The sequence below is a fragment of the Chionomys nivalis genome, chromosome 6 (genome assembly GCF_950005125.1).
Source record: "Chionomys nivalis chromosome 6, mChiNiv1.1, whole genome shotgun sequence".
Lineage (NCBI taxonomy): Eukaryota > Metazoa > Chordata > Mammalia > Rodentia > Cricetidae > Chionomys > Chionomys nivalis.
Genome location: NC_080091.1, coordinates 64,883,734 through 64,909,811, shown reverse-complemented (window position 1 = coordinate 64,909,811; position 26,078 = coordinate 64,883,734). Strand labels below are relative to the sequence as shown.

At 37.5% G+C, this 26,078-nt stretch overlaps 1 protein-coding gene across 5 annotated transcripts in view; it reads left to right on the top strand.

The window, feature by feature from the left end:
• Positions 1 to 26,078, top strand: part of Arap2 (ArfGAP with RhoGAP domain, ankyrin repeat and PH domain 2) — a 169,904-nt gene that overhangs the window by 38,933 nt on the left and 104,893 nt on the right. For all 5 annotated transcript variants that reach the window (XM_057771585.1, XM_057771581.1, XM_057771582.1 and 2 more), the window contains 2 exons: positions 13,669 to 13,738; positions 21,956 to 22,076. In XM_057771585.1, coding sequence (XP_057627568.1) covers positions 13,669 to 13,738; positions 21,956 to 22,076 — 191 coding nt within the window. The remainder of the gene's footprint in view (positions 1 to 13,668; positions 13,739 to 21,955; positions 22,077 to 26,078) is intronic.

The following is a 26,078-nucleotide window of genomic DNA, read 5'->3' as shown; positions in this document are numbered from 1 at the left end:
GATTTTTAATGTTGGGCTGGAGAGATGGCTCAGTGGTTAAGAGCATTGCCTGGTCTTCCAAAGGTCCTGAGTTCAGTTCCCAGCAGCCACATGGTGGCTCACAACCATCTGTAATGAGGTCTGGTGCCCTCTTCTGGCCTGCAGACATACACACAGACAGAATATTGTCTACATAAATAAATAAATAAATATTTAAAAAATTTAAAAAAGAATTTAAATGTCTATTTTATATTTGAATACATATTATTAATATAGCTTTACTATGACATTTTCATATTTTGATTTACCGTTTTAGTTTTTCTATGTTTCTCAGAAAGTCAGAACCCTTAAATATAATTTTAAAACAAATTTATCATTTCAGACACTTACAAATAATATTCTTCCACATTTGCATTATATTGTACAGAGAAATATTTGGGCATGAATGAGATTTTTAATTAAAATTCTCTTCTGTCATCCCAACTTTTTGATTTAAACTTATTTGTTTTTCCTTTAAAAATTATTACATTATTTGAGGGTAAAATTTCTCATGTTTAAGTAGCTAGTATGAGTTCTGCTATGTGCAGTTTTTCTTTGTTGTTTCCCCATGACTTTTCTGCATAGCTTTGCAGAATAATTTTAGGAGCAAAGATCTATTAGAAGCAAATCTGCATAGTAAAAGTAGGAATAATATTTCCTAGATGGTAAAGCTGAACAGAATTTGAGTCTTGGTCAGGTAATTACTGACCATGAAGTATCTGTCCTTTGAGAAACAGATTTTAAATAGAATGCAGTATTGTATATCTCACTGTTATTTATGTTATTCTTTCTTCTGACATTGCGATGACAAACTACTTTCCTGTGTGCCTTTTCTCTTTTCCTTGTCAGTTGTCAGGATTATTGGTAAATGCATATTTAAATATCAGAAACAAGGACAGTATTCATGTATATAAATCATAGAATAAAGCAGTAGAAAGAAAAAGGAGCTACAGTACCTTCCAGTGTTTCATGTGTGTGAGGTATAAATGGTTAGGGAAGTGTAGGTGTGATTGCAAATGACCGCCAGAGGAGCCAGAGGCGGCTTGCTGTGGATTGCTCTGCAGATAAGGTTCCTGGCTGGACTGCAATGGTCCGCTGCACTTCATAGACTTTGATATGTTTATGCTCTGGGCACATTGAGAAAGCATGACCGTTTTTAGCCACCTCTGGGATAATTAGAGCGTTTTCCTTTTTCTTTTATCAAAACATTGATTTTTCCATTCTGCGAGAACCTGCCTACAGGGAGATGATGTAATTTTAGACTTTTTCATTTTGGGGAAAATAATGAGTTTTTTTCTGGCTTAATCATTTTCATTTGGGTAATAGTCTGAATGAAGATAAGAAAATATACAATATAGTTTTTTTCATGAGGTACTTTAAAAACTCTTGTATGTGGTAATATTTCTTTGACTTAAAAGAGATACTTGTAACTGGCCAGAAAACACATATTAGGGTCTATCTAGAATCAAAAACTTGCCCTTTCCTGGTTGGATTCATGGGCTTTTTGAGGCTGTTTATGATGCTCACTGATCTTCTAAGGTGACCTTCCTCTGTTCTCCCACTGAACTCACTGAGGTTTGATTCATGTCCAGTTTACTCTGGTTCATACTGTGCCAACAGTCATGATGTTCTAAATTTCGTAACCACACATAACAAAGTTTCCTTACATGCCCAAGTGGTAGCTAATTAAAACCCTATAGTTATATGTTTTCTCTTGCAACTGTTGAACTCATTTGATACAAATGGAACACAGATGTGATGAAGATGTAATGCAGTACATGAGGTTGTATGATAAAAAAAAAATTGCAAATTCATATGGGGGCGGGCAGTTTTTCTTCAAGACCCTGAAAAGCATTAGCTTGAGAGATGGTTGGTTCATATCTCATATAACTGTTGTACTTTGCCTTGCTGTATTCCAGACAGAAAAACAGAATGAAAAGTGAAATAGTAAAGTAGGAAAGCTACTTTCTGTTCTACTCAAGACAGAAGGACTAAAAAGAAAGAGAATTCTTTGGGGGGGTCTCTGTACTAGCATTTTTCTACCCAGAATGTTCTCACAGGAAGCATCATGACCACGCCCCTCACCCACATTCTTTTCTTTAATGCCGCATTTGTGTTTAATATTATAAAAGTATTTCTTCCAAACTGACTTTGATCATGTAATTTTCTTCTGAAGGCTTCATATGCTGTAACCTCTTGATTCCTTCGACATTACCTCCTTTGCAGAAGTCATTCACCGTACTTTGCATCACCACATTTTCCTCTCAGTAATTACCTATTACTGCATACATATTTAGTATTTGTCATTGAAAGAGCCCCTGAAAAGCTTTGTATTAAACATCACTTTCTTTTAATTTTTCTAGAACAGAAATGTTCTAAATCTACAAGGATTTGGTAATACAAGCAGATGAATTCAGTGCTGTGTTAGTATATAAAAATGTACAGGTTGCCTTGAAAGCAGGGGGTGTTCATTAGCGGGGCAGTGATCCCTTGGTGCTTTTGTAATTGGTTTCCCTTAAAGCCATATATATGAATGATCAAATAACAACATTAATAAGATAATAATTAATACTTTTCCAAGTAATATTTGCAAATGTCCTCATTCAGGAGTGACTTTTGAGAAGATAATAAAATATGGTCTTACTTTATGTGGTTGAATACATATTTACTTTTGAAATGGAAACAGCAATTTTGTAATTGTAAGTGTGAAAAACACCTACAATTTTATAAAGCAAGTCATTTGTTGTTACCATATAGCAGAAGAAACAATGAGACTTTTCTAGTAGAATTTAAATTATAAAATGTTAGGCAGGCATACTGGTATGTATCTTCTATCGCAGTATTCTGGAGGCAGAGGTAAATGAAACAATCCAAGTTTGAGGTCCGCTTAGTCTCTACAACAAGCTTTGAATTTGAATAACTTGAATGTAGTCCAGCTGAGACTAATGGTTTGGGGTGTATCTCAGTAGTAGACTGTCTGCCTAGCACACACAGAGTCTTGGCTTCGATCCCCCAATACTATAGGAAAAAAATATATGGAAGAAGCTTTAAAAAAAAGGAATCCAAGAGACTCATAAAACAGTATTGGCTGTTGCTATTCCCCTTGGTTTGCCTCAGAATTTGAAAATAAGTCCTTATTGCTGAAGACACCACACACTTTCGAAACAGGACTTGGATGAACAGAACGTGAACTGACCTGAAAGTTTCCTTTCTGAGGACTAGCTCTCAGTACCTGAAGGTGCTTTGCAAGCTCCCACGGAAGAAGGAAAAACCAGTAGTCCAACCCAGCCATAACGCCTGTAAACCACAACAATGATTAGCATAGCAAGATTTTCCCAAAGGTGCAATAATGCCACTTATATTTTGGAGGTGGGCACAGGTCACACATGTACCCAGCGGCTGCCTATTTGTTTAAGAGAAGGCAAGTCATATGTGTATACACAGCCAGCTGGCGATGAAGCCATGTACCCTAGAGGAGAGCCTATTATTGCATATTCCTAAACCAGCATAATTCCTAACTGTTCTGAATACTTATCCATATATACAAAGCTAAATGCTGCTTTCAGCCATAATCAAAGAAACTATTTTTTGAAGTAGAAAGAGACCATTACAGAAAGCTGTGACTGATTAAAATGCAGACAACTAATCACAGGGTGCCTAGCTCCTATACGTAAGGCTCTGAGAATATGGGACAAAAGGAGTTAGAAAGATTGTAATAGCAGCAAACCAGGATATCCATTGCAAGGTGCTATCTACTATATGTGACAAGTGAACTGCATCCATAAAATCACAAAAATGTGGTTACCTAAATAAGAGTAACACAATGTCAACACCTGTTGACATTCCAGCACAGATTAGGGGAAATCTGAAAACTCCCCCATGTAGAAGAAGAGCTATATGAAATTAATAGCTGCTGAGAGAGGGAAAATCAATCTTGTCTAGATACAATCTTCTGATTATCCTCTGGGGTGGTCAGACACACACACACACACACACACACACACACACACACACCCTCATTCACTCACTCACGCATGCTCATTCAATAATAACTCAAGAAGCTATCATGAGTTTGAGAGGGAGAGGAGGAGACAAAGGAGGAATTGAGGGAGAAAAACGGTTTGAAATAATGTAAATACAGAACTTATATATTAACTTTTCCAGAAAAAATATTAAAATATGGAGCTGTTACTAGTGTTTCAAGTATGACAAAACATGAATAAAACATATTTGGTGCTACTTGGTTTTAAAAATATCTGATTGGATTGTGAGGACCAACTCCCTCCCCACTTGTAATTAATAATCTGTCTTTTTTATACCTGTATAGTCTCAGGCATGAAAGACTGCATGTATTTTATCCTGCCATTTCTCCAGTTTTTAACTGAGAAGAGGAATGCAGGGAGTTCTAAAGGACAGAGAACATGCCTGATTGTGCTATACAGTTTCTAGGAGATGCATGTTGAAACCTTCAAGACCATCCATAATACAGACACACTTTCTACCATTTAACCGTACTCTTTTATGACTGTTTGTGTGTATAGAGTAACGATTTCAGTGTATTTAGAAAAGCAAAGATATATATTAAGGAATTCACATTTCATCTGACAGGATCTTCCAAGATTTTTTTTTTTTTTTAAATTCTGATGACTGTGTTCTCAAAATTGTTTTTCAAACCATGGGTCTGCCTGACATGGCAGCGAGAGCTGGGAATGATGAAGACTGAACAGATGAGGGGAGCACAGGAAGCAGTTGGTGAATCTGATTGCTGAGGAATGAATGGAGGGCTGCATACAGGATCAAGATGCCTCATTGGCCTTCCCGTAGCCTCCACTCAGGACAGCAAACAAATATCAAATGATAGACCATTGACAGAGAGGGGGGTAGAGAGTACAGCTGTAAGGTAGCAGGGCCATGAGTAATGCTTTTTCAAAGGTGTCTGAGAGGGAGGGAGCATCGTTTTTTGTTGGACACGGATACTACTTTGAAGTGGCATTTTAGAAGGAACACTTCTAAGGCTGTCAGGAGGCAGGTGCTGTGAGGAAATACTGCAGAGTGGGGCAGAGCAGCCGTGAGACCAGAGTGGTTGTTGGTACCATTTTATCATAGATGGAAGAAGAAAATGCTCCATGACTGGTGGTGGTGGGGGGGGCTGTCAGCGAAATTAGACTTCTAGTTAAATAGAGAAAAATGGGAAATGTAAAAAAAAAAAATCAGTGGTCAGATACCAAGGGAAGGTCAGATCAAACAAGCCTTGTGTCAGACCAGGTGAGTCCAACCTGTGACTTGTTTGGGAGTTTAGAATTCATGATGTTTGTGCCTTTGTTTGGGAGTGATTTCTCAGCCAGTGTCCAGTGACCTGGGCTATGCGAGTAAGGCAGTTTCCCACTCTGATGCAGGAATGTGGCTATCTCCGATGTCCTTGTAACACTTTCCAAACATAAGGCTGGCAGTGGAAGGTGACTGTGGGAATCTGGCACTTTTTTTTTTTTCTGACCAAATGTTAAGTAGCAATTACTTGGTTGAACCGAGGTTGAATCAAAATCCTTGATTATAATCATCTTTTTTATACTGGTGAAACAGCTGTGCATTTTACAAATGAGTTATTACCTGTAAAGGCTGAGACAAGAAGACAGAACACTTTAGCTGCAGTCTGAGGGGGGAAATAATTGCTTTTAGTTTCCATTAAAGTAAACTGACTAATTCAGTCTGACTGAAGAAAAATGCAAAAGGTCATGGGAGCCAGACAGCTAAATTAGAATTGCCAAGACTCTGTTCTTTCAAAATGTCACTCAAACCTGCATAGAACTCGGCACCTGCATTTCCCTCCTCCTAGTGTAAGGTGAAGACCAAGGTCAGCTTTGTAGGAGGATCCTTGGAGTTGACTCTTAATTGGTGCTCAGCAAACCTCAGTTTTCTGTCCCTTTTATTGCTGATGAACTTCGGCCTTGTTACTGGCAGGAAGTTCTAGTCATTTTCTTATCTTGGCAGACGTAAGGTAAAGAAGTCATCTGTTCACCTTGGTCTTGGAGAGCCCAGTCCCTTTGACTGTTCCTAGAAGCACATTTTTTTAAGTCAGAAAGTTTTCTAAACAAACAAAGATGCAGACAGAAATATACGGCAACTCTTCTTACTTCAGAGTTTATTCACACATGAGCATGTGTATATATATAGATATATATAGAGAGATATATACACATACACACATGTACATACACGTACAACTCAGGATTCACATGGAATTATGACATTTGTGACAACAAGGATATAGCTGGATGGTTCTGTGTGCAGTGAAATAGGCTAGGCCAACATTACTTAGATTTGAAATGTAAAATTAGTCTCCTAGAAGTTGAGTGTAGAATAGTGGTTACCAGAGGGAGAGAGTCAAGGGAGAGAGGGTCAAGGTTGCTCAAGCAGTACCGAGTTATATTTGGATGGGAGTAAACGCCGGTGTTTATGTCTTAGCAGTGTGATTGAATCAGCACAATGATACAGTTCAAAGAGAAGATATTTAGGAACTACCACAAAATTATACATGTCTAAGATGGTAGATACATTAATCACCTTGAGTTAGTCATAATAAATATATGCCTAAATGGAAACATCTACCTTCTACTTTATAAATATATACAAATATTAATGTACTAGCAAAACTAAAGTTCAAAAAATAAAAATTGGCCTTTCACCTTTACTTCTAAAACTCTTGCATTGTTAAAATTTTTTGCTAAACACTTTTTTTTTCCCACAGTATGACCTAAATGTAAGAACTGGAAGTTGGGTCTTAATAAAAGTCTGTTTATTTTGTTGCCCAGAGCATCTGGTGAGATACTCTTAGAAACTAATGCTTGGTTTTGCTTAAAAGTGAGGAAATGCACTTCGTAAAACTGCTGACATTTTATAGAAATACTGGAGAATCATTTTTCATCTACTTTGGTTGAAATTACTTCACTCTTAGTACCAAATCCTTTAAAAGCTTCACCCTTTGGAGAGGAATTAGAGACATGAATAACAAACTAAGATGAATAACTAGGTAAATAAAAATGTAGGTGTCGAGACAGTAGTGTTGTAGACAGACAGCCTGGATAGTTACAGAGCAGTGGCTCAGAAAGGACTGCATTTATTTTAGGATTATGCGAGAAGGCAGATGACATCAACAGCATGCTGAGTTTCCCTTTGATGTTATTTAGAATAAATGTGACATATATTCTGAGTATAGACACCATGATTCGTAGAAGGCATACATTTGACAAGATGGCTTCAGGGTCATTCCTGTTATGGATCTTAAAGGTAACAAAGTACTTCATAGTTTGTTAATGTTATTGCTTAGCATGCTTATTAGATTAAAACTTTTTATTTAAGGTTAAGGGTGTAATCTTTAAAAGAATAAAACAAAGACATGTGTAGTGACTCATGTCTTTTGTCCCCGCACTTATGAGTCAGAACTTCATGAGTTCCAGGCCAGCCCGGTCTACATAGTGAGTTTCAGACAAGCCACAGTTACATGGTGAGACCATGTATCAACTTCAAAACAAAACAAAATAAAACGTAATAAAATAAAACCACCACCGCCAGCAACAACAAGAAAAATCCCAAATCCTACTGCCCTTAACAGTGAGTTTAAAGGAGAGTACCTCTGTGTGACTCCTTCATAAACAGGGATTTAATTGCACGCATTTACACTGCTTTGAAAGAAAGCTTTCTAAGATACACATTTTGAGACAAAACTTGACAACAGGAGTGCAAGCTGTTTTTTATGAAAGCAATTGAAACTTCAAAACACCTGCCCTACCAGAGCTCAAGGGAAGAGTTTATAGAAAACTGGTGATACTTCACAAGCCTTATAAATTATTCTGAAAATGTTTCTCTTCAGAATGCTAAAAATAAAAGAAACTAAAACTCAGGCTAACGTACTTCCTGTCTGTGTTACGTTTATTCCCGAAGGGTCTGTGGAACAGTTTCCAAAGTTGAACTAACTTATAAACTATATGGAGGTCAAACGCTATCACTTCCTGCTCATTAGCAGCATGGCTGGGCTACAGAGCATTAGATGTCCTGGAGACTGTCGTGGGTAGCTGTCAAGAAAGCAGTGCTCAGGAAGAGAGTGTCTATTGGTAGTGTGATGGGGAGGGATTACATAACTTACCTGTGGCTCTGTGCCTGAATCTGTAAGGTAAGGCTAACATTACTTTTCTCCTTTGGTTGTTTGGAGGATTAAATGTGTTAATGTTTGTAAGTGGTTTGGCACAGTGCCCGGAACAAAGCATTATTGTGTTACTTACTGGAACTTTCATATTTCTTCCCCATAATGCATTATTATGTCTGATTTAACTTGCATTGCATCACACCAGGAACACGGGCTAACATGGCATTGCCTTTCATAATTCCATTTTATTGATTTTAGAATTTCATGAAGCCAACTAAATGCATCGTTAATGCTTGTGTGTGTGTGTGTGTGTGATATACATGTGTATATTGCATGTGTGTGTAGTGCACATGCATGCTTGTGGGAGTTTGTGTGGAGGCCAGTAATCTTTTTTGATCTTTCTTCTATATTTTATATTGAGGCAGGGTTTCTCATGTGAATCTAGAGATCAGTGATTTAGCTATTCTGGCTATCCATCTTGCTCTGGTTATCCTCCTGTATCTATTTCCCAAATGCAAGGATACAGATAAGCTTCCAGACCAATGTGCCATTTATGGGAGTGCTATAAACCTGACCCCCCAGTATTTATGCTTGAATGACAGATACTTTATCCTTTGAACCATCTCTCTAGTCTCTAGTAAATGAAGTTCCAAACATAGGTGTTACCACACAGAAAACCTTAAAGTACTTAAAATAATAATAATAAAAAAAACAGAGGGGATGTGTCTTATTAGACTGTCCTTCAACTAATAAATTTCCTGTCATACCTCTTCAGTATTGTATTTACTTACCATGCATTGTCATGCCCAGCCAAAATGAAATTAATTTAACTTTAAAAATAAAAATTTTACATTGGAATTTAGAAGCAAATACATCTCAAGATCTTCCTTTTATTCTTTTGTTGACATTTAACAAATGTCAACATTTGTTAAGTTTGTAAGATTGTGTTATTAAATTCAACTTTATATTTACTATGAAGTAGCATAAAACTACAAGAGGATGTAATTACCTTTTATTATTTGTCTTCTCATATATTATTATTAGAGTTCAGTATTGACATTTACATGCAGAAAATATCTCATTGGATATTGACACATTTAATCAGCAATATAGATTATGCAGTGTTAAGTCAATATTCATCTTATAAATGTATCTTATATTGATTATTTTAAATTAAATGAAAAATATCAATAAATATATCACTAACAAGCTATATTTATTTTTTTCCTAGCTTTTTATAACTATAATTGATAAACATAATACATTGTATACACAAGGGGATGATTTGGTACATGTACACATTGTGAACCAGTCACCACAATGAGCATTATTTACACGGTGTCATCTCACACAGTTCATATTTTCTTTTATCCAGTTTTGATCTACTTAAAAGCTATTCTTTTATCCAACTTTGTGTAAAAATTTATCATTAACTATAATCACTAATCTGTATGTTAGGTACCAAGAATTCACTCTTCTTAAAATTGCAAGGGTGTCCGTTTATGTGTAAAAACTAAAAAGTTGAATTCATGTAAGCAGAAAGTCCAGTGGTGGTTATTACAAACTAAAAACAGAAGGTATGGGGAGATTTTGCTTAAAGAAAATACTTACTTTTAAACTCTACTTGTAGTTTAATTTTAAATTAATGATGAGCTTTTGGAGCTTCCTGTAGGCACTCGTATTTTCGACTTAATTCAGGGCAGTCTTATAATGAGTTTTTTCCACATAATCAAACTGATCCTTAGTATTAAAAAGCAAAAATATAAAAGGAAATCATGTTTCTCTACTAGTTTCTGCTTATAATATGCAAATTTGAGTGTACTTTTTTCAATACAGTACACATTTACTGTATTTATATGTACAAACAGAATCAAAATGATTTTGTATTTAAGGATCTCAAATATAATATGGGAAGTGAATGACGCAAACAAATATGTAATTAAAGTTTTTGCTGAGTGTTATGATTAGTAAATTAAAGAGGAGAACAAGGGGAGGCTGAAGGACCCTGTCATGGGCCGGGTTGACATTTGGTTAGAATGGCCTTTAGGCCGAGAACTTGAGGACAAGAGGAGTGAGCATGTGAGGAGCTAAGTGGAAATTTCTAAGGATTGAATATGTTTTACAGGAAGGCCAAGAGGCAAGGAATGTTCTAGGGATAGACAGAGGCAATATGACTCAGAAGGAACAGTCTACGGAGTAAGTACCCAAAGGCTTACTACATGACAGAAGTGACATTTTGTAATAAGATAGCAAAATGCCTCATTTCTCCTCTAGAAGGGTGTTCTGTTGGCTACATACAACACGATTCTCATTCTATTCTCCACAGACCAGGACTTAAGCTTGCCTCCATAGTAAAATTCTTAGAGATTTAACAATCTTAAGAAAACTTGATTAAAAATTGATGAGCACATGAAATAGCTATCTGCAGTTGAGAACTTTATAGTTGCTGGGAGAGTCTTTCACACATTAAGACTGTTATATGACTAATATGTTCTGTTTCTTTTCCCAAAGCATAGGCCTTAGCCTTCTGGGCAGTGAGCTCTGTCTCCCCACAGCAGCCCCCGCTGCCCTCCACATTTTCTCCATTAGGCTCTAAGGCCTCTGGCACCTCACACAGGAGCAAGACAGTGCAGTGGAGGTCAGCCGTGCATTCAGTCCAGCATAGAACCCTAAACTGACTTTAAACTTAGGAAATTTTTTGCTGTTCTTTTGTCTGTTTGTAACCCAAGGGCATGTGCTTCAGCTTGAATTGTGTAGATGACAACATACGTAGTCAAGCAAATTGCTGAATGCTCCTGGCTTTTGAAGGAATTCTGTGAGAGCTTGTGAACCCAGGCTGGGGAAGTGGCTTAGCCTGCGAAGACCTTGTCTTTAGACTCATCAAAACCATGTAAAAAGTTGGACATGGCCACTCCCATCTGTTAGCTCAGATCTGGGGATGAAATGGGCAGATTCCAAGGGCTCCATAGCCCACAGTCTTAACACAAATGGTAAAATTATGGCTTAGTCAGTGGCTCTGTCTCAAAGAAAAAAATGAGATGAAGAGTAATAGAAGACACTTGACTTCGGGGTTTTACAGGCATGGACACATGTGCACACATGAGCAAGCATTCCATACATTTCCACACATAAAAACAAAGAATGAAAACTTATGGGTCCAAACTAAGGTGTATTAGCACAGTTTCTGACATTTTCACATGCGGCTCTTGCAGACTGTGATTGAATTCTGGGTTTTCAGAAATTCATCCACCCTTCTGCAATTCTTGTTTTAAACGAAGGTGATTGCATATGAATGAAGTGTGGATGTTTTCTTCTTCTGTCTTCCTGCTGTGTTTTAAAAGGACTGTGCTTAGTCATATTACTAGTTCTTTCAACCAGTGTTTGTGTGTGTGTGTGTGTGTGTGTGTATGTGTGTGTGTGTGTGTGTATGTGTTTTACTTGGGTCTTGATGTTCATAGTTGATCCTAAGTAGAGAATGAGGCATTTTTGACCTTTGTCCCTGTAAAGCAGAGGTGGGGTTTGGGAGGATGGTGTTCAGGAAGTGCACAAATGTATAAAGAGATTGTGATAACTGTTGTAGGAGGAACATTCTCTGGCCGGCTTTGTACTAGTTCATCAGGGAAGGAATTTTTGTGAAGGTGCTTTAAGAATAATTATTAAAATTAGTAAGAGAAGAAAGAGGCAATGGAGAAGGGCTTTAAGGACTGTTGTCCTCATAGATATCACTTGTATTTATTTTAAAATGGAAAATTTCATGTTCTGCTGAGCTCTTATATTCTCTTTCAATGTAAGGTCGTTAGGGTTCCACACAGACTTCTCAAGATCACTAATGACTGTTGGGACTGTGATGGAAGAAATTTGCCTTGTAAGAATAGGAGACTGGAAGAAAACTGTGGATGCAGAGAGGCTAGCTTATTCAAGGAGTAAGGAATGTGTGTTTACTGGTTTCTGCCTTACCTCGTATCTGTTAGTGCTGGGAATCTGGGAACCCTTGGATTGTTGGAAGCGAAAAGCCAGATGACTAACTCTGCTTTGAGAAGAGATAGGGTACGCCAAGAGACCCTAAGAAGGAGCTGATAGATGAGGGGATCAGGTGGAAGATGACTGGTAGTCTGTGTGGTTGTATGAGGCTAAGTCCCTGCATGTTCTTATTAATCATTAATTCAGTGTTTACATGTGAAATTGTTATATGCACTGGTGAACTTCATTTTTGGTTATTAGGACTGGTTGATTCAACAAATCCATACATTTGTTAATGATTAATATGGGAATATTTCTATGTTTTACACAAGTAGTAGACCTTTGGCAGGGAAACACTGAGAAGAAAAACTCTCCCAGGGCCAGAAAGTTCTTTTTCTATCTTTAACTCTTCTGAAAGCCACAGGAAGTATACCGACTACTTAAATGTGTTTAAATACTGCAAAATAGGAGGGAGGAGGAATGCTTGATGCTGACCTGTTTCACTTTCTGAAATAGGAGGTTAGTTTTGGTATCTATTAAAAGCACAGGGTATCTCGATGGCATCAGTCAAGGCCGGAAGTGTATAGAGGAGAAAGAAGGCACTCAAAATCTACAGACTTGAGTGTGTGGGTTTGTTGGGTGAGGGGACCAAATCAAAACAGAACCAAGGTGTGTGCACAAAGGCTTCTTAGTCATCTCTTGTAAAATCAGAAAGAGTCTTCTTTAAAGTTGAAATTCCAAAATGGAATTATTTTATTTTACCTTTGATTTTTGTGTCAGAATTTTAAACTACGTTTGCCTTTTTTTTTTTTTTTTTTTTGGTTTTTCGAGACAGGGTTTCTCTGTGGTTTTGGAGCCTGTCCTGGAACTAGCTCTTGTAGACCAGGCTGGTCTCGAACTCACAGAGATCCGCCTGCCTCTGCCTCCCGAGTGCTGGGATTAAAGGCGTGCGCCACCACCGCCCGGCCTACATTTGCCTTTTATATGATCCTCTTTCAACTGTATTCTGTTTAAAGAGATTGTAATTGACTCTAATTTAGCAGCAATTTTTCAATACATTTACTTTAAATCAATAAATCATATGTATAAATGCAATTGCCAAAGCCATATTAGCTTAACTACATAATATTCATTTGCCAAAGATCAAAGTAAAGTATGATATGCACATAAGCTTAGTGAGGGATGAGAGCATTGTGTAGTATGTTCAGTGAAGGATTATCTTCTTGATGGAATGTGGGTTCAGTGATGGTGCATGAACTCACATTTTGCTCAGCAGTGACCCTCATTGCTTTGATAGCAATGTTGCAAGTGATAGCAATGTTGGCATTATTTTTAAAATACATAGTTTATGTAACTAGAAAGTATTATTATTCATATTTTCCCTGTGTACCATGGCTATAAAGCTAGACCTGAGCATTCTTGTAGCCTCCTGTTACGTATATTCCCTAACAGAACAATGGAATGTACTCAATATAATGACATTACAAATACATTTAAATTCCACGTTCACAGTAATGGAATGTAAAATAACAGTTTCATTTATTTTACAGAAAACGCATGTTTCAGAAGAGATGGGTGAAATTTGATGGCTTTAGCATTTCTTACTACAACAATGAAAGAGTAAGTACATTTACAGTCTTCAAAGATTATTTTGCACATACTAAGTGCACTTTAGGAAACTTTAGTTAATAGTTCAGCTTGTTAAAGAATAGAAAATATATTATCAACATGAAAAGAACTGGAATATGACAAAAATCACTCTTAATTTAACTTTTCATAGCCATGAGCAATCAATTTTTTAGCTTATGCTTCTAATAGTTATTTATCTTATTATTTATCATCTTTTATAAACCATAGGAGATGTTTTTGTGATGTAAAGGTGAATACAAAATTGCCTTCATTTACTACAAATTAAGGGATGTAAATAAGTCACATTACAAACAGAAAATTGAGAAACAGGGAGGGGTTGTCTCATCCTCTGAGAGTGAGAAGTATTTGGATGAAATTCTGTTGACTATGAGTTTGGAAGAAAATAAGTTTGTATGTGCAGACGTGGTAGAGAATAAGAATTATGTACAGAGAGAATATACAAAAGCTCACATGAGAAAGCATTGGCTATTTCACAAAGCAGGTAGTGATTCCTGGTTATTTTATGAATGAGCTTTATGAGTGGGAGATGTGGGAGATGATGCTAACAGGATTGTGTAATAAGAGCCTACTGAAAATCTTGTCTGTTGGTGAAAGCAGCGGAGGAATATTCCTAGGGCAATCGAGTCACAATGCATAGCAGAGTTTTAGGAACGTTTTCTTAAGTTTTGAGGATGGCCTTCTAACGAGGCTCAAATATTTGTGGGGATCATGTATTATATCGGAACACAGTAAAAAATAGTTTCCTGTGTATATATTTGTCTTTGCCAATATGTATATGTGATCGTATGCATGCATAGTTAACCATAGCAAATTCTGTATTTTATACAGTTAGATGGTACACGATCAGGCTTCTATGCCCTAGCTTGTGCATGGGTGTGGGCTGAACCAACTGTGCATCAGAAATACGTAAGAAAGTTCTTTCTGTACTGAACAAATTCATCCCCTTATGCTCTAAATGAATAAGCAAAACAGTAGTTTACAAAGAATTTCCATATATAAGATATTATAAATAACAGGGAGTGATTAGGAATGCAGGAGGGTGAGTGCCGGATATATGCAGGCATGATACAGGTTTAGTTAAGGATTTACACATTTGTGCATCTTGGTGTCTGAGGAGTTTCTGGAATCAATCCCTCTCAGAAACGGAGGGACAGTGTGCTCAGCTGTTAAACTGAGAAGATAACCTCTGTATCACCCTTTTCACTTTTGTTTGATAATTTTCTCAGTGAAAAGGTAAAACTGATAAAATGAACCCTGTTTTAACTTATTAAAATGAGACCTTTTTCCTCCTAAAAATATTTTGTCTTTAATGTTTTAATTTAAAGATATAACCACATTCTTTTATCTATTTTATTTATCACATGCCAATTTAACATTCTTTTTCATTAGAAGTTTATACTTTATAATATTTGTAAATTTTTTGGCTTGAAGAGAGGTGTCTCTGCAAGGCAGAAGGTAAACATACTATAGACAATAACCTGGGCTGCAAATACACTTGCACCCATGTTGAGAGCAGTAGAAGGCTTCTTGTTGTTTGGTTTCATTTTTAACCTTGATCGAGTAACAAGTTGGTTTAAGGATCCACATGGTTTGCAAAGTGGTGGCACAGATGTTTTCATCATTATTTCTGTATCAGCTATTTATAGTTTGTTATGTGTGTATTTGACCATCTTGATGTTTCACACATGTCCATGATGTGCACAGTGAATTTGGTGTCCCTAGATCTGAAGACATCTTTTTTGTTGTTATTGTCGTTTTTCCCTTTTATTATTTTTTTCATACAGTACATGAGTCATGTTTATTTGCTGGTTTCCAAACTCCTCACAGGTCTTTCACACCTCCCTCCCTGCCCAACTTTGTGTTCATCCCCTCTTTTAAAAATAAGTTAAAATGAGCAAAACAAAACAGTAAGAAAAAAATACTAAAATAAAACAAAAAACCCACAAAGAAAATACTTTAGCTATTAAAGACTTGACTCATAACCAAAATGAAATCAGAGAAACTAATTTCCAGTTCTCTTCAACATCTGGATCTTTTTTTTGGCATTATTGAACTACTGAAGAAATGTAAGGAAGATTTCCTTGCCAGGTTTTTTTTTTTTGTTGTTGTTGGCAAATTTTCTCTAATCTCATTTAAGAAGGAAATTCTTCTTTGCTTCCTACTGAATTGGTTTTCTCTATATCATCTCAGAGCCCATCCCACTTGAAGTGGAGAGAGTGAGCCTGTTGTTATTTTAGATATTCATGCCACAAAGTTTGTTATTAAAAGTTTACAGTCATGTGATTTCCTAGAACTAATTTATCCAAGATTCGTTCTTTAAAAATATCCCAGTTAAATACCTTTGCAAACATTTCATGTACTTGCATCCAGATGACTGAAACATCTTGCCAAAATCTTCTACCATTTGAGAGTTGTTTCTTAAAAGGAGGCAGTTTTGCTGGTGCCCATCTGAAAAGATATGCACTTAGGGGTCACAGCTAGTACTATGGCTGCCTGTGCAGTTTAGCAGTTGTGTGGATAGCACATCGGAGTCATTGTATGCAGTTGGACATCAGGAGGTGGTGTGCAGAGGTTCCAATTTTCTGGTTTTCTTCCATGTTCCTCAGTGTTGTTCAATAATACCTCCATGAGGATGTCTCCATTTTATTACAGAAACAGTGTCATCCACACAGCCTTGATATCTGCTCCCCTGCTAGGAAATCTAACTCACCCTTGTTCCCACTCATCTGTGGGAAGAATTGCCCTGTGGTTGTTTCATCGTCTGAAAGTGGCAGATAAATGACAGATTTGACCTAGATATCTGTGTGGTACAACCTCCAGGGATGCTTTAAAGTTTCTTTAAGTAACATTTCACACTTCGGAAAACAGGCATTTTGAGCCTGCTATCCATTGAGGATTTTTTCTTTTCTTTTTTTCTCCCATTTTTACTTTGTATTGTCTTTATATTGTTGTTACAAGAAAAATATAAAATCAACCCTAAAGTGTTGAAAAAACACACAAGTTTTACATTGAGATCTCATAATGGATTATAAATGAATCATTAGATAACCTCTGGCTTCCTGAGGTTGCAGCAACACAGTATTTAGTTTGCAAAGTATATTTTGGTCACTTCTTTGGTTTCTATATTTCTCTTCCAGAAGTCATTACCTGTTAAACAGATCATTGTTATTTATAGGTATATAATTTTTTTCTTTCCTTTATTTTAACTCTAGCACTGTTTGGATTTTCTTTCCTGACAAATGGGTTAAAGGTAGCTCAGAACAAATTGTTAATTATCTCATTAGGAAGTTTTTCTAAGCTATTACAATTTTTAGTAAACTAAAGTTTGGAAAAGGTCCCCTAGATAACAATGTGTAAATGATTTTATATATTTAAAATTCCCCACTGTCCGGCATGAACCGTGACTTCTGTATAACACGTACACTCATCAGCTTTCCATAAAGATGCCCTGCTCCTTCTACCTCTGTCGGTTGCCTGGCAGTGGGAAGTTGTTCCCTCTCTCTTCACAGTCTCTAAAGCATTTAATGTTCATGATTTGACCTCATATTTCCATTTTAACTTACTTTCATTTCTAGAGTTTCCTTGGGTAAACCAATCAATGCATTTCTTTGTAAAGACCTCTATTAACATTGGTGGCATGCTTTGGGGGACTTGAGTACCATTTCTCTGCCATATTTTCTTTTTTTCATACGTTATTTCTTTCCTTCTGTTTGAACTTCTTTAGATGGCTCACCAGGTAAAATAATTGCACCCAAGTCTAAGGACCGGAGTTCAATTCCTGGGAATCACACAATAGAAGGATAGAATCAACCCCAGCAAGTTTTGCTCTTACCTGCACACATATGCCCACAGGCATACACTAAGTAAATAATAGTAAATAAATAATAAACAATTTAAACCATGTGTAAATTTTAAACATCATAGCATTGTCCTCTATAAATCTTTGTTCTATTTTTCTCCAGCGGAATGACAGTTGGATTGTAATGTCTCAGGAAGTCTATAAGAAGATAAGTTTCAGGAAGATAAGTTGAATAAGGGGAGGCAAATTTGGAAAGGGTGGTAACAAATGAGGCTTTATGAATTATTGTGTAGTAACATTTAGGTTCAGTAGAAGTGATAAAAATACATTCCAAAAATATAAAAAATTAGATGTCAGAGTTTGGTGATTGTGATTGATTGGACATGGGATTCAATCATTCAAAATATTTCTATAGCAATAACTCTAAGAGAGTTAGTAAGGGAAGTAGATGAATGATCTAACATCTATATGGGAAGACATCATTAATCAGATTATCACATTTCATGACACTTTAGATCATTATCTAAATTCCAATGTATTATTATAAAGCAGATATACAAGTTGCTGTTAAATTGGAGTGCTTGCTTTGGAGAGTGTCAGCACTCTAGAAGTGGTAGAACCTGAAAGAATGGAGCTGATAAATGAGCAATCAAAATTCTCCCCAGCTGACTGCATTCATGGACCGTGTTCACACAGTGAAGATCAAGGTCCCAGAGAAAAGTCACAGCAGAAAGAATTTTCAGTAGAGTGTAATCAATATGCTGAACAATGAAGAATTAACTATAAATGCAAAGATCATTCAGAGTTGCGAAATAGCAGTAGGAGCATATTGCCACTAATATATATATATATATATATATATATATATATATATGGTGAATTCATATTTTTTTTCTGGGAAGGATCCACTTGGGTCAAGGACTGTTCAATCCTATTTCAGAGAGAAGGAGTTGAAAGTGGTATTTTATTATTTTCATTTTTTTTATTTTACTTTACTTTTATTATATGTGTATGAGTGTTTTGTTCATATACATATCTCTGCATGCAGTGCCCATGGAAGCCAAAAGAGGGCATTAAGTTCTCTGTAACTGGAGCTACAGACAGTTGCAAGCCACCATTCCTGTGCTAGTCATTGAACCTGGCCTTCTAGACGAGTATCCAGTGCTCTTAACCTCTGAGCCATCTCATTCAGAAGAGTGATATCTCAGTGGACAAGGATGGAGTCAGGACAATTTTTCAGCTGATGATGTTTGAGGAACCTGGACAAAATTAGATATACTACTGATGACTGAAGATATGGGGGTCTCATTGAATGAAATGTATAGATGAGGAAGACATAGAGGAAAGGAAGGATGGAGGAAGGGCATTCCAAGTGATAGAGAACAATTTTAGGTTTGTTCACGGAAAGTTGGTAGCTGAAATGTGAAAAGGGATTTCTCTTAAGGAAGACAGAAACAAGAAAGAAAAACAAGGAGAAAAAAAAAAAACCTCAGTTATTCTGTGAGTGCTTTGTCTCTGATATTCTTCTCTGTGTGAGGTAGTCTATTTCCTTTCCTAAATCATGTGGAAATGGCATGTTCCTTGTTGGCTACGTGGGATGATGTGGGAAAGACAGCATGTATGTTGTATGCATTGAGAATATTACCAGAGTGTGAATAGGATTTTGACAAGTGCATCAGTTCAGGAGAGAGAGGTGAGAAGGGTGGAGGAGAAATTATTAATGGAAACAAAGAAGATACTGGGTAGAAAGGTGCATGTGGAGAAGCAGAGGGGACTCTCAGTAAGGGCAGAAGGAGATTGAGGGAGGGGTGCTCCCTGCGTGGGATGGAGGGGTGCTCCCTGCGTGGGATGGGATGGTTTATTATATTCTTCTCCTAACCTGTTATTTTCTGGTATGAATTTCTGCTCCTAACTGGAGTTTCTATAGTACGTTCACTTAGACTTTGTATTTATGTGGCAAAATGTTGGATGTGAATGGGATGAGATTTATTTTGGGTTGTGATTTCAAAGTATTTGGTTTCATTGATTCTAAGGTAATACAGAGCATGGTGGCAAACATATGTAGCAGAACCTGCTTCATGGTGCCCAAAAAGCAGAGATCAAAAAAGGACTGAATGCCAGATATAACCTTTAAAATAACCTAGTCTCATACATGCAGAGGGCCTAGGTCGGTCCCATGTAGGCTTCCTAACTGCTGGTCCAGAGTCTGTGTGTTCCCATGAGCTCAGGTCAGCCGACTCTGTGGGTTCCTCCCTCATGATCTTGACCCCCACAGCTCATACAATCCTTCCTCCCTTTCTTTAGGAGGACTCCCTGAGCTGGGCCCCGTGATTAGCTGTGGATCTCTGCCTCTGCTTCCACCAGTTGCTGAGTAAAGGCTCACTGCATGTGTGTGACAGTTGTATAGCTTGGTCTGTTTGTAAAGCTCCTAACAGTGCCTGTCCCTGGTGCTTGGTTGGCTTTTGGGAAACTGTCCTCCATGCTGGATTACCTGACCCAGCCTTTATGCAGCAGAGAGGAGCTTGCTTCTACCTCAGTTTGATTGCCTTGCTTTGTTCAAGCCCTTGGGAGGCCTTTGCCTTTCTGAATGTAGGTGGAGGAGGAGGGGCTGGAAAGTGGGTGGATGGGAGTTGGAGGGTGGGAAGGCTGATACTCAGACCTTCTGAGATGCGAGAATGTGTTTTTATACCCTCATATTTCTTGATTCTTGACAACTCTGAATACTTTTTTCTTTTCTTTCTTTTTTTTTTTTTGGTTTGTGTGTGTGGGGGGGTTTCTATTTCTCATGATATCACGTCTGTTATTTTTATTCTGTCTGATCAGAATTTTGCGTTTCCACTTAGCAATTTGGTGAAAGTTAAGTTTTCTAAAAGTCAGGATCAAATTTCACCATGTTTATAAAATGCTTCTCCAGATGCAGAGATCCACAGCTATGTACTGACAGAGTTCCAGGAGTCTAGTCGAAGAGAGGGAGGGGGATTATATGAGCAAAGGGGTCAAGATCATGATGGAGAAATCCACAGAGACAGCTGACTCCAGCTAATTGGAGCTCACTGACTCTAGACTGATAGCCAAGGAATCGGCATGGGACCAAACTAGGCCCTCTGAATGTGGGTGACAGTTCTGTGGGATGGGCAGTCTGTGAGGCCACTGGCAGTGGGACCAGGATTTATTCCCAGCTTATAAACTGGATTTTTGGAGCGCATTCCTATGGTAGAATACCTTGCTCAGCAGTGATATAGGATGGAGAGGCTTTGTCCTGCCTCAACTTGCCAGACTTTGTACTCCCCATGTGAGACCTTATGATTTTGGGGAGTGGATGAGGGGTTGAGTGGGGGAAAGGTGGGATGAGGAAGCAGGAGTAGGGGAGGGAGGGGACACTATGTTTGCTCTGTAAAATGGAAAAAAAAATCTTTTAAATAAAAAATTAAAATGATTTCTCAACACTTTAAGGAACTGCATCATCTTACTTGTGTGTTCTGAAGTTTGAATTCACTTCTGATCTTAAATTACCAGGTTTTTAAATGTATAATGAGTCTAAAGTTTCTTTCTGACAACAAAGCACAAGTATTTCATTCTTTTACTCTCAGTAAATCTTTGACATCATCCTACCAAATAGTTCTACGCAGAATGAAGATTGAGAGAAAGTGCTTAGAGTCTTGATCCTTGAAAGCAAAATTAAAATCTGTGCGTGCATGCCGACTGCCAGCCTCAGATGCACCTTTCCTAGTCTGCTGCTGGTTTTCAGGGACATGGTCTTTCACAGTTCAGGGTAGCCTTAAACCTCCCAACTCAACCTTCTAGATTTGGGGATTAAAGCTATGAATGCCCATGCCTGGCTTTTCTTTACCCATTATTCATTAGAGATTGACAAAAAAAATAAAAAATAAAAATTGTGACTCAGTGTGAGATCAAAGTTCACATCACCAGACCATTGAAAACGAGGTTAATTAATGAATCTACAGCCTCCCTTTGGTATGTTTTGTTCTCTCTGTACTGCAGCTGTATTTTGAGATGGTTCCGTGACAGTTCCTGTTCTGACCAGCAGATGCCTGCAAACACCGTGGAATCATTGTGAGCCGAACAAGTCAGAGCCTGTGATTCTGGGTTTAAGAAGTGGATATTGTTGGTCTCTTAGTGTTATTTTTATTCGGTGCTCTGCCTTTTAAATCCAGACAACTAGAAAATTGAAAAGGTCATTTCTTTTGAAAGCGTAGGACACTTCACAGTTTCCTTTTGCAGCATTGAAAATCAGTGTATTTGTTTATCTTTTCAAAATTTCCCGTAGAAATCATGAAAGAAAAACAATTGTGAATCCTGAGCCATTCTTTAAGATCTTCAGAATTTCATGTTCATCTCTCTTCATCTTTTTTCTCTAACTAATACAGGAGATGTACTCAAAAGGAATAATTCCCCTCACTGCAATATCCACAGTACGGGCTCAAGGAGACAACAAATTTGAAATTGTTACAACACAAAGAACTTTTGTTTTTCGAGTAGAAAAAGAAGGTAAGATTATTTTCCATTTCCTGCCCCCTTCCTCTCCTTCCTCCTCTTTCTTCTAAGAATCAGGCTGTGTAACTAACTCTGTGTGGTCCAGAACTCAGTGTTCAGTCCACAGGAGGCATGGCCTTGAACTCTGAATCCTCTGACCTTACTTCCCTAAGTCCTGAGAACTCAGGCATGCACTGTCCTACCTGTGTCTAAGATAATTACATTATTGCTAGCAAGATACATAGAACCCTTCATTTCTCACATATCACGTTAATAAATCAGGTAAAGAAAAAATATAAGGCCACATTTAACTCTATTGCTTACAAATAATTTACATTTAAAAAAGGTTTTTGAATATACAGTGTTAAAGCCTAAGTAAATTAACAAGTTAATTCCTTGTGTGGTTGCTGTTACATATAAGGATCTATTTTCTTCTTTTTTTTCCAGGAACTATTAACTATAGGATATTTCTTTAAGCTGTATATAGAAAACAATGAAAATTAGATAAAATATTCTCTCACAGAAATCATTTTAATGTGTGATTTTGATAATGCAAAATAGGTATTTAATGCTTAAAAGCAAAGGTCCTAATCATAACTACGTTGATTTTTAGGGAACTTTACACAAGGAGGTTCTTAGCTAAATGAACTGGTGCAGTAATCTTTAGGTTATAGACTTTGTCGTGGCTGTACTCATTGAGTTCTTTTCATGGGAATCCTCTACGGTGGGGCTCCCGGGGGGAAAGGTGACAGGTGGGGCAGAGAGACAGTGCAGCAGAGAAAGATGCTTGCTGCTGAGTGAGATAACGCGAGTTTATCCCTGGGAGCCACACCGTGGAAGGAGAGAATTGATTCCTGCAAGGTGCCTTCAGACTTCTATACAAGCAAAACACATGCACTTACACTTCTAAGTGCATGTATTTGCGAGCAGGCATTCTTGTGCACGTGCACACACACACACACACACACACACACACATAGAGGCATAAATGTGAACACAAAATAGAAATGTTTCTTTTCTTTCTGTATTGGGTCTGACAGTGTACAGCAGAGTATTCTCTGAATTTGATAGTACAGTGGGGAGAGGTCAGAGAAATTGCGAGTGTTGTGCTCTGTTTGCTTCTCATGATGTGCCATGGCTATAACCTTCGATAGCTTAAGATAATACAGGGAAGGCCCGATACTTAGTTAAATAATAAGAAATTTACTCCATTTTAGGAACTTGTTGGGATAGATTTATAATTGACCTGATTTTTTAAAGAAGTGATTACTAAGTGTGCCCTATTTCAATAATAATTGCACATAGAGCATATGTAATACTCTGTATATACCAGGCATTTTGCCAGATTTGGCACTGTAACAACAGTTTGCATGATTGTTGTTCTACTTTACAGACAGGGACGTCTACCTGTGGGTAGAAGCTACGGTAATGCTCAGTACTGTGCGGCACCCTTGCCCTTTAAACAGCTGCGCTCCCAGAGCATGTGCTAGCCGTGGCATAAAGAGTGTTCAATAAATATGTGTTCCTAGGAAGTTCTCATTATTACTGAAGGTAATCATGAGTGAGTATACCCAGCTACCTGTCAGTGAGCATTGTTTTTCAGACTTTGATTACTGATGATTTATGAAATCAAACTAGAAGCTTACGTTGCTACTGAAAACAAAAGCACCACACTAGGCCTTCCCAAATAGCATTAAAAAAAACACCAAAGAGTAGGGCTTAGTGGGTAGATACATACTGTATAACAAATCTATGTAGCTGCTGCATATGACCAATATAGAAAATAGTTCATATTTCTGTTGCTAGATATATACATATTTTTTAATTTTTAAATACATTTTTAACTTAATTTTATCACAACACTTTCTCCCTTCTATTTCTTCTGTCCAGGCCCTCCCAAATGCTCACCCTCAAACTCCTTCCATGTTATCCCCTTGATATCTTATTCTTCCCCAAATATTATTGTTACACATACATACACTCTCAAAAATATATAAATACAACCTGTTGTTTGTGTGTATATGGTTTTAGGGATAGTAGCTTTATATTGGATTAGCCAGTTAGAATGCTCATCCCTGGAAGAAGCTAACGTTGTTTCTCATCAGTCAGGGGTGTGGGCCTGTGAGAATTTTCATCTTTCCATGTAACATATCTGTTGGTGTTGCTATTGTTCAGCTCTTCTTTATGCAGATAATTCTAGGAGAGACAGCATCAGAGCAACAGACTTCTGGTATTATGGCTCTTAAAAATCTTCCCTACCCCCTCATCTACCATGTTACCTACGGCATAGATAGATGCAGGCTGTTATGGAGATGTATCTATTATAGGTGGACTTTTCATCATCCATAGATCCATTGGGTCTAGATGAGGATTTTGTAATGGTCTCCATTTACTGTAAAGAAGAGCTGCTTTGATGAAGGGTGATAACTATATTAATGGATGAGTATAAGGATAAAATTTAGTTTGTAGTGAGGAATCGTGTCAGTCTAACAAAGTGACTGTAGTAGAATCTAAGACCCCTGACCTCACTAGTCCCAGGAAACAGACTACCTTTCTAATAACAAGCATTAGTCCCTCCTGTGAGTGGACATTAAGTCTGATTAGACTGCCATTGGTCACCGTCAACATGTGACTGCCTTTTATGGATATTTTACCACTTTTATCATTGTTGTGGTTCATAGATGTCACATCTCAGTAGAATTAGTAGTTGCTTTCCTCCCTTGGCAGCTTGCTAAGTATTTTATGGTGCTATGGAAATTGAACTGCGGGACGGTGACTCCCAAAACAGTATAGACTATGGCTGTTGCCTTTGGTTAACTTTCACAGGTTGAAGGTAGGCTCAGGTTGCTGAAGCCATTGGACACTTAAGACACAGGACTCATATTATTTTAGTTGACTTAGTATTTGCAAGAAAATAACACTGGAACAGAAATCATTAACATGGCCCTCAGCCTAAATCTGGCCACAGAAATCTTGTTAGCCCTCAGTCACTCTCATTCATTTATTATATATCACCCCAAGGTGCTTGTCAGCCTTTACCGTGGAGTGTTTTGTAGAGCCTTGTGTGTGAGTAGCCACTTCTGCAAATCATAACTAAAAAATACCATTACAGTTTGGTGTCTTTAGCAATCCCACTATCTAATGTTTTGATTATCTGGGTTTCATAGTAAAAATATTGCTATTTTATTAATTAAATGCAAATTATATTAAAATAGTATTACTTTGAAAATAGTCTTCCCCAGAGAGAAATTTCATATTGACTCCTCTTGTTCTGGGGCAGAAACACTGGAATGGGTGTGGAGTTCATGACATTGTGGTCTCCAGTCATAGCTGAGTACAGAGGACTTTTCAGACAGATGATATTACTGGGACCTATCTCTCAGGGTTAGAGCAGAGTAACAATTCTAATCTTGTCCAATACTGTTCTGAGAATCTGTTCTTTAATGGTATGTGCTATGTTTCTGTCTATCTGAGCACATTGCAGACCCTAGGGGATAGGGGTCAGTCACTCAACTGTAGGCACTAGACAGTCCTGGAAGGGAGTTCTGACTCTGATACCCAGAGGTTCTTAAATGAAAAACAGTTCATTAGACCTGGCATAAAGAATATACTCCAGTTGTTTAGGGGAGTTACAACATGGTCAGAATCAAATTATGAAATGTTTCCTAACTCTCCATTATTTACCCTCCTTATTCTCATCAGTGGTGACTATCTGCTTCATTGATTACTTAATAGTATCAATGAAATCTTATAAAGATGTTTTAAGATCTTTGTAGGATTCCAAATTCCTTTAAAATATTGTATTATGGCCGGGCGGTGGTGGCGCACGCCTTTAATCCCAGCACTCGGGAGGCAGAGGCAGGCAGATCTCTGTGAGTTCGAGGCCAGCCTGGTCTACAAGAGCTAGTTCCAGGACAGGAACCAAAAATCTAGAGAAACCCTGTCTCGAAAATCCAAAAAAAAAAAAAAAAAATGTATTATGAATAATGTCTTTTGAAGACATTTAAAAAAGGAACA